The sequence below is a fragment of the Gymnodraco acuticeps genome, unplaced genomic scaffold (genome assembly GCF_902827175.1).
Source record: "Gymnodraco acuticeps unplaced genomic scaffold, fGymAcu1.1, whole genome shotgun sequence".
Taxonomy (NCBI): domain Eukaryota; kingdom Metazoa; phylum Chordata; class Actinopteri; order Perciformes; family Bathydraconidae; genus Gymnodraco; species Gymnodraco acuticeps.
The window spans coordinates 936,611-951,546 of NW_022990346.1; the positions used below are offsets into that span (position 1 = coordinate 936,611).

At 43.1% G+C, this 14,936-nt stretch overlaps 1 protein-coding gene across 1 annotated transcript; it reads right to left on the minus strand.

Annotated features, from left to right (window-relative positions):
- Positions 1–19: 19 nt before the first annotated feature.
- LOC117551037 (putative nuclease HARBI1) lies at positions 20–14,237 on the minus strand. Its single transcript, XM_034223703.1, has 5 exons — positions 14,124–14,237; positions 13,755–13,832; positions 13,542–13,676; positions 7,042–7,709; positions 20–572 (listed from the first exon to the last, which is right to left on the minus strand). Exons 1-5 carry the CDS (start codon positions 14,235–14,237, stop codon positions 185–187), a joined length of 1,383 nt encoding a protein of 460 aa, XP_034079594.1. The 3' UTR covers positions 20–184.
- Between the last annotated feature and the right edge of the window lie 699 nt (positions 14,238–14,936).

Genomic DNA, 14,936 nt, shown 5'->3' on the forward strand with positions numbered 1-14,936 from the left:
ACAATTCAGGAAAACCAAGTTTGAAATCAACGGTGCACAGGTTTATTTTATTTCACCTCTTTTCTCTAAAGTGAGAAGTGGAGCTCACTAAAACAAACAAAATTAAATCAGGTATGTGTGCACATCATTTCAAAAACACAAGTTAACAGACAACCACGTTTTTCCAAAAAAAAAACAAAGTTCATTAGATGTAATCGTGCTCTCTCAGGTGTGGTGCCATTTGGACAGGAGCAGAGAGTTGTGCAGCAATCCTGTTCCTTAGGTGGTGTCCAGGACTTTCCTGTCCACATGCTGCGGCAGGGGGAGGACTCTGGTCCCCATCTTCAGGGGGGAAGGCTTCAGCATCCTCAAGGACATCGTTCATGTCTATGCACAGATTGTGCAGAAATGCACAACATGCAATGATGTCAGGGGCAAAGCTTGGACTGACCTCCAGCGCTTTGAAAAGGGTGGCCCTCCAGCGAGCCTTCATCCTTCCAAATGCTCTTTCCACCACAGACCGAGCCCTGGCATGATGCCTGTTGAATCTGGCCTGCACCTGGCCGCGAGGGACCTTGTAGGGTGTGAGTAATGTAGAGTTATATTTGTATTTATTCATGTTAGCAAACTATGGATAAGCTTAAAATGGGAATAATTTGGGTAAAACTGTGAGCTGCATTTGGGGCCTGTTGACATGTGTTTTTGAGGACAAAGGAAGATGGGGGAAGGTGAGAGCATGTCCTGATTTGCATTCAACTTAGATCTAGCTGCAGTGGTTGTGATGTTAAGAGAGGTCCCTTGGGTTTCTCTGGTGCTTATCAACAGTAGCAGTTAAGTGAATACTGTTCAAACAATACCTGTGTTTGTGTTTTGTATTGATTTCTCTGTTTTATCCTTTCATAAATGTAAGGACTACAAATGGCTATAAACATTCTGGGCTGGTTGGAGTAAACAGGGTTTTATGGCTCTGTGGGGGAGGTGTAGGTATGCAGGCCTTGAGACCTTTTGTTGGAAAGTGAGCCTGTTTGGTTTCCTGCTGCGTTTCCTGCTGCGTTGCGTCTCCCAATGAGATGACCTGAAAAGATGACCAGCTGACCTAACACCAAACCCCTCCTTCTTACTCTGGTATATCTCCGGTGGATCCCTGGCGTTCGGCCTCTTCTTCACATGCTGCCCTCGGGTGAAAGTAGCTCTGCAGTATGCGGACTAGGGCAGGAGTAAGCCGGCATTACTCCTTAAGCATTGCAATATAACTGTAATATATTATGTTGTATTGTAATGATTGTATTGCATTGTCATATTGCCATTAAAGTAGATTATTGTTAACGGTTACTTTGTAGCTATGGATTCCTTCCTGTATTATAACCAGCTTCATAGGAACGCGCGGAGATTTGAAAAGCGGACCAGTTATCCCTCCAAATCTCCAACAAAATGGTGACCCGACGTCTATAACGAAGCTGAGGAAGAATTCAGACGCTTTCAAACATCTCAGACAATCAGCAGGACTCTGCAACTTTGCAAATAAGGTAAGCAGACGATGAAAGTCGCCTGTCTGTAATTGGATACGCTAAAACTTTAGGATTGTCTGTAGGCGTTTCACAGTGTTTTTATAGTTTAAATGGAATATACAATGCATATTTTACTATGTTAGGAAAGTTATATACAAAACGTAAACGTTGATCGACAGGTAGACGAAAGTCCTGCGTGACGTAAAATAGAGCAGTTTGGCGCGGATCTGCAGGTGTTTATTCCTGAGTGGCGTAGAAATGGTGCAGTTTGTGTGAATGCGAGGTTTGAATCCTGCACGGCAAAACCTGAAAACTCGATATATCAGATCGAGTCGCCGTTTAAACCTGGGGTTTAAATAACAGACCAATGCTAAAAGCTTAAAGCCAGAGGTCTGTTATATATTAAACCAAGGTAGAGCGTTTCCCTTTGTCTGGAAACTTCTGCTGCTGCCATCTAGTGGCTGAAAGGGGGTATCACACCCTTGAAACTTCTGCTGCTGCCATCTAGTGGATGAAAGGGGGTATCACACCCTTGAAACTTATGCGAGCTTAGAGTTTAATCATTACATTGCTGGCCGGTATTGTTTGGTAAACTGGTACAAAACAATAAGGGATTGAACATTTTTTACAACGACAGCACCAGGAGATGAGTAAACTCAAGAATCTGTAGAGTGTAAATACATTGTGCAAAACACATTTTACACTCGAACTGTTTGCAAATGTAGACAATATAAATAAATGTTCAGAAAGAAGACATAGGCCTACACTTGATTCAAATTTCATTACTGTGATCCGATTGGTGTGCTCTGCAGGTTTACTATTGTTCGAAGTAACAGTGGGATTTAAAATGAGAGAAGATATGGAGATGTTCTTTCATAGTGTGTGGAATATGTGATGCTGGAAACATGTAAGTATTTCAGAGTTGTGTTGGGTAAATATGTAACAATGGATGAAACAATTTTTGGAGTTAGTTTTTGTAATATCATAAGTAGACATTAATTATGTTGTTTAGATGGCATTTAACAACTAAGACAGATAGTATGATTAGAAAGAGACAGAGTGGAAAGGGTTGGATTTATTTAACATCAGTGTGCTAGACTTCTTATAGGTAATGTGTACCGGGACCTGGACTCCCCCTCTGAGTTAGAAAGGCTTTGATCCCGACCCTCCAAGCAGACAACGAGACCTAACCCAACAGGAGACTCCTCCTTCTCCATCGTACAGACAGAGAACCAGAGCTGAACCAACAACAACAACAAGACTACATCAAGACTGCAGCCAGAACTATCTCCACCTGCGGCATCCAGAACCAAACCAGCATGCTGACATACAGAGAGATACTCTCATCGGTCCCTCAAACAGGACATGAAGTTCCAAACTGCGCCGCGAGATTTGGCACAATAGACATGAGAGCAGAATCCGCCCTCCATAAAAACAGCAGAGAGACTGTAAAGGAGGAGTGCAACAACAGTGGCATGATGGGGCTGCAGATGTGACTGGGCCAATGGCGGCCTACAAAAGTTACAGCGGATGGATTCAACAGCTGATGGACTGAAGAGAAGACAGAATCAGAGGAGTTGGCATGGTCGATTAGAAGTGAGGAGGCCGGGGTCACGGCTTGAGAAAACCAGGGGAGGAGGAAAGGAGAACGGGAATGAGTGAGTTACACATAAACACACTTATTCACGAAACGCACATTTAAATAACTTGAATTAACTTCGTAAATACGTAAAGACAGAAAGATTTATTAATCATTTGGTAAATTAAAAATAGCAGTAAAGAGGAAACTATTAAAGTAAAATGATAATCATCCTAAAACACACTGACAGAGTAGAACCATATTCTTCAATATTTTCATCATGTTAACAATTCATTCTTTAAGACATTTTTATTCACGTGTGAATAAAGTAGCGGTCTCATTGGTTACAATATTGATCACCATTAAAAGGATAGTTTTAGGAACCACTCTATAGGACAAATCTTTGTTTGTATTAATGGCTAGTGCCAAGCCACATATTAAATTCCAATCTAAAGTGTTGATTTCACCATTGTGGCATAGTTATTACCAGACTTCGGTTTTAAATCCTTGATAAAGGAGGGAGTAATTGTTGCATGTTCGGACACCCAAGGTTCCACACACTGCTAAAGAGTTTAACATCGTTTTTTAAGTAGCCCAGAATTATAATGAGCTATGAAATGCAGAGCGACACAGATCCTAGTAATGTTTTGACTCAAGATAATAGTTATTGTACACAAGTTTCTGAAATAGATCATTAGACATTTTAATTAGTAGTGGTACTCGAAGGAAGTGAGTTTTGTACCAAGTTTCAGGAAAAGTGGGAGGCGGAAGTCCCAATGACAAGTGAGAATCATCTTGAAAATTATAGTTGAAATCGTGACATATTTTTGTAGACAAAGGATACTGGCCTATGCTGAAATGTCAAAGTCTCTGCAGAGCACGACACATGGCCAAAAAAGACGGAGACCAACTGACCTTTGACCCTGACCGACAGTGTAACTTGACAAGGCACTGTGGATGACTGACTCTGGGGTGAACCTGACCAAACTTGACATGACAACCAGACAGTGTGAGTGTGAATGAATGCCGGCATGTGATCAGTGTAACTGCATGATTCTAAAACAATAACTAACCAAGCATGTTTTTGGACTAACATATTATTTTGGAGCTCCAAGGGAAACGAGAGGTTTCCTAAAAATTCCACAAAAAGGGGAAACCGCACATGTGATATTTTCCTCTCACATGAGTTGGCGGTTTGCAAATGTAAAACTACAATCTGAAGATTCTGTTTCTTTTAGGCCTGAAGGACGGAGAGGAACACTTCTTTTCACTGAAGTGTTCACTGTGGAAATAATGATAATAATGTTCGTTATGTTCCTAACCAATTACCTGACAGTTTTTGTTCCCCTCCCATTACAGGCTTTTGTTACACATGATTTCATGTGTAAAAGGGGGGAGTGAGTATAATGTATAAATGTCAACATGGCTGTAAAATTCACAATTTACATTTTTCTTTTAAGGATTGACAGAAACCTTCCGCCCCAACCCAGATGTTCAAACTGAGCATTGAATGTAATTAACCTGCTCCATATCTGGGGATAAGATACTGTTTGATGAATGTTGAGATGTTTCTAAATATTGATTTGAATTATAACAGGTAACAAAGAAGCAGTGGCCAAGGGGCTACTGTGAAACCGAAGAAGTTGACCTGTGATAGTGAAACAATTTTGTAATATTTTAACAGACATTAGAGTAACTGAGGTTTGAAATGTAGAAAGAACATATTACAGTTAAGTTAAGCTAAAACATAGTAATGTAATGAGACAGAATTTTATTTAGACAACATCATGTAACTAGCCTGGTAAAGGAGTAAAAGCCATAGACTTTATTATTTAGGTCATTATGGGGATATACATTTCATCTAAATTTATAATAGAAAGACATTTGATGACAGTTTGTTGGAATTCTGTATTCATTTTTTCAGCGTGATAATATCTAAGCACTGACAGGTAAAAGCAGTATCACCAGGAAATCATTCACTTTGTTAGCATCGTGATTTTGGTTGTTTTTGAATCCATAACATTAGTGTGTTTCTTTACCAGAAACATTAGCAGTTCATATTATGTTTGGATTTTAAATAGGATTTCATTTAAAAATAAACACGGATGCTTGTCAGAAATTCAGAGCTATTGAAATATGTTATTTAGTTTACCTAAAGATGTTGGGGTTCTTATTTAGTTGGCACAATCCAAGTATTAAGATTCTGAAGCTGCACTGGCAGATAGGAGGTCTACAATTAATTTGGAAAACCTGTTCACAGACGGCTGTTGTTTCAAGACACCCCACCAACAGGCTCCAAGTGGGTCAAAAACAGCTGAGCGTAGGCTTGAGGGAGTTGTATCAGATTTCTCCACACAGGTCACTGGCGCCAAAAGGGGGACCCGAGAAGCACGAGGACAAAGTGGCTCAACCCCAGGCTCTCCGACCCCGACCGAGTGACCCAGCGGATCTCTTATGCCGTCTGCCTGGGAGAAAAGGGGGACAGCTCGTACCACGGGAGCCAGTGTGCGGCGGGGAAACCACCTACTAGGACCAGGGGACGACATCAGGACGGACGTGGCCCTGGCAGACGTGGACTACTCGGAAGCAGCAGACTGGAGGAGCAGGACCCTGGAGACATCCTTACAGCAGACGACCCGGGAGGCATCATCAGCGGGCCGGAGAAGGAGGACCCTGGAGACATCTCTACAGCATCGACCCGGAAGCCGCCATCAGCGGGCCGGAGGACGAGGAGGAGGAAGACATCTCTCTAGCAGGCAGCCCAGAAGCTGCTGTCAGCAGATTGGGTGGACAAAGACACGGCAAGCCAGGACGGCGCAGCAGAGGAGTCTACTTCGGTTCTACTCAGTTCTACCCGTGAAGGGAAAGCTGCATCTCCCCCTCCCTATTAGCTGTCCTTGTGGGCTATTCCTCCGAGGGAGGGGGGGGGGGCTGATGATTCTAGCACTCAGCTACCCCCTCATGGTTCCTTCACTGCCATGGAAAGTGGTGTTCTGTCGCCATGAAGGTTTCAAGTACTCTAAATACCAGCTTCGGATGGATTTACGGACACAGTAGAAAATAATGACAGTGGGTATATTTCAAAATGCCTTGTCTAAGTTTATCTCTGGAGAAGGAGATAAAAAGGGGGATTTGTAGAGTTATATTTGTATTTATTCATGTTAGCAAACTATGGATAAGCTTAAAATGGGAATAATTTGGGTAAAACTGTGAGCTGCATTTGGGGCCTGTTGACATGTGTTTTTGAGGACAAAGGAAGATGGGGGAAGGTGAGAGCATGTCCTGATTTGCATTCAACTTAGATCTAGCTGCAGTGGTTGTGATGTTAAGAGAGGTCCCTTGGGTTTCTCTGGTGGTTATCAACAGTAGCAGTTAAGTGAATACTGTTCAAACAATACCTGTGTTTGTGTTTTGTATTGATTTCTCTGTTTTATCCTTTCATAAATGTAAGGACTACAAATGGCTATAAACATTCTGGGCTGGTTGGAGTAAACAGGGTTTTATGGCTCTGTGGGGGAGGTGTAGGTATGCAGGCCTTGAGACCTTTTGTTGGAAAGTGAGCCTGTTTGGTTTCCTGCTGCGTTTCCTGCTGCGTTGCGTCTCCCAATGAGATGACCTGAAAAGATGACCAGCTGACCTAACACCAAACCCCTCCTTCTTACTCTGGTATATCTCCGGTGGATCCCTGGCGTTCGGCCTCTTCTTCACATGCTGCCCTCGGGTGAAAGTAGCTCTGCAGTATGCGGACTAGGGCAGGAGTAAGCCGGCATTACTCCTTAAGCATTGCAATATAACTGTAATATATCATGTTGTATTGTAATGATTGTATTGCATTGTCATATTGCCATTAAAGTAGATTATTGTTAACGGTTACTTTGTAGCTATGGATTCCTTCCTGTATTATAACCAGCTTCATAGGAACGCGCGGAGATTTGAAAAGCGGACCAGTTATCCCTCCAAATCTCCAACAGTAATCCCACTGGTTTTTCCAGGCAGGGATAACCACCGTCCCCAAAGAGGAACCAACCAGCTGGGGGAAACAGTGCCTGGCAGAAGATGGGGCTGTTTCGCAGTACTCTGGCATCATGAACGGAGCCTGGATAGCCGATGAAGACATCCAGGAATCTCCCAGTTGAGTCACAGATGGCCTGCATCTGGATGGAAGGAAACAGCTTGTAATTGATGTACTCCTTGTGGTACTCGTTTCCTGGAGGTTTGATGCGAATATGGCATCCATCAATCGCACCAGCAGCACGGTGAAATGCAGGACTCTTTGCAAGCTGACAGAAGCCATCTGCAATCTCTGGCAGCTCATCTGGGGTTGGCAGGGAAATGAGGGTCTTCAGGTTGGCCTTTATCTTCCCGGTGACGTGTTTGATGATCCTGTGGACCGTCGATTTGGGAATCCCGAATGCTGAACCTACCACAGAGAGTGATAGTCCATGGGCCAAGCTGTAGAGGAGAACAAGCACCTCGATGTCTTGTCCCCATCCGTGGTCCTTTGGGGAGGAAAACATCTGCACTAAATACACCACACTAGATCGCTTAACTCTAAAGTCCTTCTTTAGACAGGCTTCAGGGTTGGCATACACGGCGAGAATTGGGGCAGTGGCATTGAGCTGCATGTAAAGACCTTTTCCCCCCTGTAAAAGACAAACACAGGACACAGTATTGTTCAATAACTATACTCCAATACACACACACATACAGCTCTGTAAACAATTCTGAGACCAAGTCAAATTAACCTTTCCTTTTTTATTCTATAAACTACTGACAACATTTTTCTGTGTTGGAATTCTACAGACACTATACAGATATACACGTATAGCTTATAAGGAAAGAATAAATGAATGTATATCACAATATATCTAAATATCTATTTGTATTACACATACAAAGTTCATAGGCTACTATATAAGAAATAAAGTGAAGATAATTGTTGTATTAGCAATATTGAAATGTTTACCTGCCACTGGCACATCGCTAAAATGCGCCTCAACCTTCTGCGCCTTCTGTTGGATCTTGCCATTGCACCCGCTAACAGGCGACGGATAGCAACGCAGGTCAATGCAGCCGACAGATGGAGATGTGAGTTGGACACCATGACGTCCGTGTCCGTTTCCGTTTCCGTTTCCTGCGGAGATAGGGGAGGCCATCCCAAAGCTTGCCGCTGTATTTATACCCTTAACCCTTAATGGAGGGAACTTCATTCAGCTGTGAGTGTGCCTACAGACGGAGTTCACTCCGTCACGGAGGGGGAGGGTCGAGGGAGTGGTTTGGGATTGGGCCTTTGACTCAGCATTGATTTTGAGTCATTAGGTCCCATGACCTGGAAGGTATTGAAGAAATAAGCAAATGTTTCCATCAAAAATATTAATAAAACGTATTTAAAGTATTAAAATGCAATAAAAAGAGGTGTGTTCAATAAATGTATGCTCTAGAGTGAATTTGCTTCACATTCACACGATCGAGAAGCCGTCGATTTATTAAAAAGAACATTTTTCTTGTCTAATTGTAAAAGTCATTTGTTGATGGTCCCTAAGTGAAAGCCTCGTTTCGCGGAGAAGATCTCCCCGTTAAACTGACGCTGCTGGCGGGTCCGGGATACAGACGCTGCTGGCGGGTCCGCGAATGTCCGTCGAATATCCAACCTAAAACTAAATTCACCGCGGTACCAGATGAGTGATTACAGCACCCGGTATCATTTTACACACATTTGTATCAGATGCAGGACTTACACGCACTCTCCAGCCGAAATTCTAATAAGCATTCATTCACAAACTAAATCAGGAGACCTTTAACGTTTTACGTCCGATTCGCTCCTTTTTCCCTCGCTGTACACAGCTCCAGTTTGGGCATTGGCCTGTCATCAGATTGTATTTGTTGTTGCTGCTGTAGCGGAAGTTTAGTACAATTATTTTTGATGAAATACTCCAAATCTCCACCCTCCATAATTGCACTTGCTTCAGTTGCTTGCTACTTTCTAACGGCGGTGAGAGTGATGCAGTGACGCTATCTATCTTCTATCAGTGCTGGAATTGGGCCGGTACTCACCGGTACGCAGTACCGGCACTTCTGGTTCTGACCCATGGAGTACCGGCACTTCTTGCTCAGTACCGGCATGCTGGCGGTACTCCGGTACTCATGCACCGTGCCAGTACTCAACACTCTCCCGCCGTTCTTATTATACATCCATATATATATATACAGCCGCTACTACTCAGTAGATGCGTCATGAGGTGCCGAACGGACATTCTCATCGCTCTAACCGCTGGAGTTTCACAGCGGCTGTCAGCTGTTTACTCCTGTCATTCAAACAGAACGTGCTGGAGAGGGGGCGGGGCTTATCTTCTCCATGTAAATACTGTGGTGGAAACGACTATGTCAAAATTAACCTATTTGACCGTGATTTAATAGTAATACACGTTTCAAAATAATAATAATAATAATGCCGAAGTAACAACATACTGAAAACTGTTAGTAAAACCATGTTTTAATGCTTTACAATGTACATACCTAGATGCACGTGTGTTGTGTTTATGCAGTGCAACTCCCACCCAGTGGGTGGCTATGTAGAGTGATAGAACAGAGCAGGCACGCCCCCGAGAGAAGGAAAGCAAGTCACGTCACAAATTAGCATTTCTAAAATGTAATAAAAGTGCAAAAAGACAGCGGTTGTCGCCGGAAGAAACTTCAAATACAGAGAATGCTGTGCCTGTGTTGGAAATTGTGTCTGATGGGGAGCTTTCTTTGGTTGATCCTCCTGCTCCAAGTTCTAGTGCATTAGCATTAGCACTAGCTCCGCCGCCTCCTCCAGAGCCTCTAACGTTAGCTGCGGCTGGCGCAACTGCCACCACCAACACCGGGCAAAGCGATGCACCTGACTGCTGGACAACGGACAAGGTGCAATATTTTTGCAAGACCAATGCATGGCTCCTTCTTAAAGATAAGAAGCTAGGATGTTGGATATGCAGAGATGTCAAATCTTTGGGAATACACACTGGACAAGGACTGAAACTGTCAACTGAATGGGGTGAGTGTGCAGTGTCTCATTTCGGTGTTGACAAGGGCAAACAACAAGCTAGCCTGAGAACAAAAATCAAAGAACATAAAGAATCACAAGCCCATGTAAAAGCTGATGACATCCTTACATCTGCTTCACGTGAAACTATTCAACATCAAGTGCAGTCTATGCATACATCTGAATTAGACACCACTATCAGAGTTTTTCGAACGGCATATACAATTGGCAAACATAGCCGGCCATTCACAGACATGCCAATTGATTTGAATGTACAGAAACTGAATGGGCTGAACGTGGGCAGGGTTTTGCACTCCAATAAAACCTGTGGCGAAATCATCGACCACATAGCTCATGAGCTGAAGAAAAAAATGGCAAAAGACATTACAGAAAACCAAAGAAAACTCTGTGTTTTGGTCGATGAATCTACCACTATTAGTGGTAAAACGGTGCTTGTTGTGTGTCTACGCTCAGCATTAGCTGATGCTGAGCCCGAAACGTTTTTTTGGGAGCTGATCGAGTTGGATGGAACAACGGCTGATGACATCACAAAGGCGTTAATGGAGTGTCTTGGAAGAGATTTTAACGAGGACTTTTTAGGTCAGTGTTTCGTTTCTTTTGCATGTGAGGGGGCTTCAGTCATGCTAGGAAAGAGAACAGGCGTTGCTACCCAGTTGTGTAGAAAATTCCCAAGCCTGTTTGTGTGGCACTGCTCCAATCATCGTCTAGAGCTGGCAGTTGGGGATGTGGTCAAGGAGGTCTCAGGGCTCAATCATTTCCAGATCTTTTTTGACAAACTCTATTCCTTGTTCCATGCCTCCCCCAAAAATCAGAGGCAGTTAGCGCAGTGTGCGCAAGCAGTCGGACAGCGTCTCTTGGTGATAGGGCGTGTTTTGTCCATCCGCTGGGTGGCTTCAAGTGAAAGGAGCGTCAGAGCAGTCTGGGAAAACTACCGAGTGCTTCATGATCACTTCACAAATGCTGCAAACGACACGAGCAGGGATTCCAGAGACAGAGCAAAGTACAAGGGCCTGGATGATGTGCTCACATCTGCAACGTTTGTCAGCAATCTGGGACTGATGTACGATGCGCTCACAGAGCTCAGCGACCTCTCTCGGCAACTCCAAAAAAGAGAGATGACACTGCCTACAGCAGATAGGCTCTTAACTCGAGAAATACGAGTTTTTGAATCCATGGTCACCATGCCTGGCCCACACATGACTACAGTTCATACAGCTCTAGCTGAGAAGTCCTTCAAGGGTGTTGCCCTGCGTGAGAATGGCAGGCTTGTACAGATTCATGCAGGTCAGTTTTTCCGCTGTATGGTAGAGAATCTGAGACACAGAATGACTTCCACAATCTCCTCTCATGTCAGCACAAGAGAAATCCCATTACATGGCCGGGAGGCCCGGGACAATCAGCTAATCCAGGACATGAAAGTTATCCATCCTGGAAGTTGCCCTGAAGAGGAGTTAGACGTACAGTATGGGGACGTAGAGGTGCTACGTTTGTGCGAAGTGCTGAAAGTGGACAGAAGAGAGACTGTTCAGGGCTTTCGCGAATACAAGGAAACCAGGGCACCCCGTACACCTGCTGCCATGGAGCCTCTACTGAAAGCAGTCCGAACCATCGCTGTCTCCACTAGTGAGTGTGAGCGGGCATTCAGCTGCATGAACGATATCCTTACTGCAAAAAGGAATGCTCTCTCTGTCAGCCGACTGTCCAGCCTGGTTTTCATTAAATGTAATGGACCATCACTAGGACAGTTCAATCCGGAACAGTATGTGAGGTCCTGGCTGGCAAAGGGAAGGAGAAGTGCTGATGAAAGAGCCTGTCCAGCTCCAGCCCCTGATACTGATGTCCCCAAGGCCTTCTGGAGCCTTTTCTAACAATGTGAAGTATATTGCAAAGCAGCTCACCCAGTGAGAAGACTTTTGGCATAATGTGCCGATTTGTACAGATCCTGGAGATAGAAGGACTTCAGACCAACCAGGGAGTTATCTGATCAGCTTGGTGTTCAATGTAACTCTTTACCATGGCTCAGACTTTGTTACTTGCAGTTACAGTTTCTCATTTCAGATTGTGCAAATTTTGCATTTGTTTTTACATGTTCTTTGTTCATGCTCTTTATCATTTTTCTGAGTTGGAAAGTTAGATTGCATCATAGTTTACTTTATACATATTTGTATTCTTCAGTGGTGAAGTATATTGCAAAGCAGCTCAGCCATGTGAGAAGACTTTTGGCACTTTTTCGTTTTTCGTTTTCTGAGTTGGAAAGTTAGATCGCATTCAAAATGTACAGAAATACTTAATTTTGTTAAAGCTTTTTATAAAAAATGCTTCTGACCAGAGCTTTGTTTCCTTGTCATTAATGTTGAACACCACCAGAGGGGCTCTCACCTGAAAGGTCTCTGCTTCATGTGTCTTCAGCAGAAGATCTAGACTTTGATTGCTATATTTTCAGTTAATATTGACCTTACTGAGCTTTAGCCATATCCGCTGCCTATCATAACAAATGTTAAGTACAGTGAACCTTTCTAAAATATACAGTAGTAAAGAGACAAACCCACCAGCATTATAGTAGCCAAATTCTTGTTTGTGGGCTGTATATATAAAATTGACTTGAAAAAGTTGCTGATTTTAGAGTACTGGCACCTTTTTCATTCCAATTCAAGCACTGTCTTCTATCGATTAGATTTATGATTCGAAAATTATAAAAGTAGGGTAGACATGTGGATATTATCCGACTGAACAAAACTTGCATTTATCTAACAGGTTCGTTTTCCACTGACCTTATTTCGAGCTATTTTCCTAAATCCTATGGAGAAATCCCATCGTTTTTTTGTCGAGGGAAACCGAGAGCAGCTTACTTCCGGATTTTAGGACGCGTCACTTCAACACTAAATTGATGCGATTTGATTGGATTGTGAGGCAAGGGAAGCCAGCCGCCTCTGGCTTCCCTTGGCATGGCCCTGACCAATCACAGGTTGGCAGGGGCATCACGTGAGCCTCATCTGATTGGTCAATCCCTCCATTTGTTTTCACCAAGGGAAGCCAGATTCGGCTGGCCTCCTCTCGCAACAGTGAGTGCAATCTACTGTTTCACCATAACATCTAGAGGGGCGCTGTTTCACTCTTTGTAAAATACTCAATGAGAATGGGGGAGAGACGGGCCAGCAGCAACACACAGCAAAGGAGAATTATCGAAACAAAACAAAGTGTTTTTATTTATTTATTTAAATTATAACTACAATCCGAAAAAACAGGGGAAGCCTGGCTTCCCTTGGCCTCCGGGAGAAAACGCCACTGTTTGGGACAGCAACGTTTACATTCCTGTGCATGATCTTCAAAGTCGTGATGGTCATTCTGAAAACAAGATGTTCACATATTAAAAAAGGGTTTAATTATTTGTATAAATACTGGCTGAAAGGAACACAACCTTTTTAATGTATACAACAGAGAAATGAGGCCTACCTGCTGCAGGGTCTGTGTTTCCCAGCAGACGCTGAATGACCTCCTGCAGCGCTGTGCCGTACTCCTCAAAGTCCTGCTCCCTCACAGTGAAGCCAATCTCAAAGGGAGCGCTTATCTACTCAGAGCAGAGGAAGACAATACAGTAAGTGGGATGATTTTGGGAGAGGTAGTAAAGAATGTGATTTGCCCTCACTGTGATGTGGTTCTCCTCAGCCGGAGGACCCGGCGGCTCCATGAGCTGGCGCCCGACCCTGGAAGACCTCCCTTTGTTCTGTGGTGGTGAGACCAGAGAAATGTCATGGTTATAATCAATTAAGCTTTTGTATGTTCAGATGCACTCAAGGAGATCACATACTTCTCGGTTGCATCAACATGGATTCATTTAGAGAGAACATTGGTTTAAAATGAGTAAATACAAATTCAAATCAAGCACAGCTATACTGCCCAATTAAAAACTGAATATTGTATTGATTTAAATTCAAATGATATAGTTGAATCAATATGGGGAAGCTTGCTTGATAAGCCACATTGAAATGAATAAATAAAATCATTTGTTTCTTACCTGAGGTTTTTGTGAAGGGCTGAGATAGCTGGAGCCTGCGCTGGTCGACTTGCACCACAGAGTCAGAGAACACAACAGAAAGACCATGAAACAGGTGTTTCTTTTCAGAAACATGATGGCATCAAAATCTCAATATGATGATCAGCGGAAATGGTTAAAAGTATCAATCTGATATTGACAGCGACCTTGGTTGTCTTTCCCTTGAAATGACTTTGTTTCGGTGCTTCTGGCTTTATACCTTTTTATACCTTTGTATTTTGGTTTAAGAAGGCATTAAATACATACAGTATCAGATACTGCTGTCATATCCTGGTAGCATTGGACTGTTCAAATGTTTAAATGGATAACAAAATGGGCATTTCTCTGTTGTGACCTGATAGCAGGCCTGCTGATCATCTAATCTGTTTGCGGTCATAGAGAAACAGATAAATGGGACTGATTCAGTCCATTATGCATGCCTAAAGGAACATGCCAATATTGAGCTATTATTCCTGGGACAAGAGCAATACACATGGAAAATATTAACAGAAGTATTTACTCAGGCAGACTTTATATCAACACAGTAACACAGTTTGTCAGCATCAGAGCCCATACATGTTTATTTAATAAGCGTAACACTTTTAAACATTCAAAGCTACAAAAAGGTTGTGACTTCCCTGCACTACAGAAACATTTCATATCCTATGAGTTGCTGTTTTCTCCCAAGGGGAACTTGATCAAAACTAAATATTGTTAAACTGTGAACATATTGCGCTTTGACTATTACAGAATCAGATTTTTCCATGCTGAATGCTATGCTCCGTTTTTTTAAAA

Coding starts and splice junctions, on each gene's coding strand:
- LOC117551037 (XM_034223703.1), bottom strand. CDS start 14,237: ATGTTTCTGAAAAGAAACACCTGTTTCATGGTCTTTCTGTTGTGTTCT. Junction 13,833..14,123: donor GCCCTTCACAAAAACCTCAG/GTAAGAAACAAA, acceptor TCACCACCACAG/AACAAAGGGAGGTCTTCCAG. Junction 13,677..13,754: donor CTGAGGAGAACCACATCACA/GTGAGGGCAAAT, acceptor TGCTCTGAGTAG/ATAAGCGCTCCCTTTGAGAT.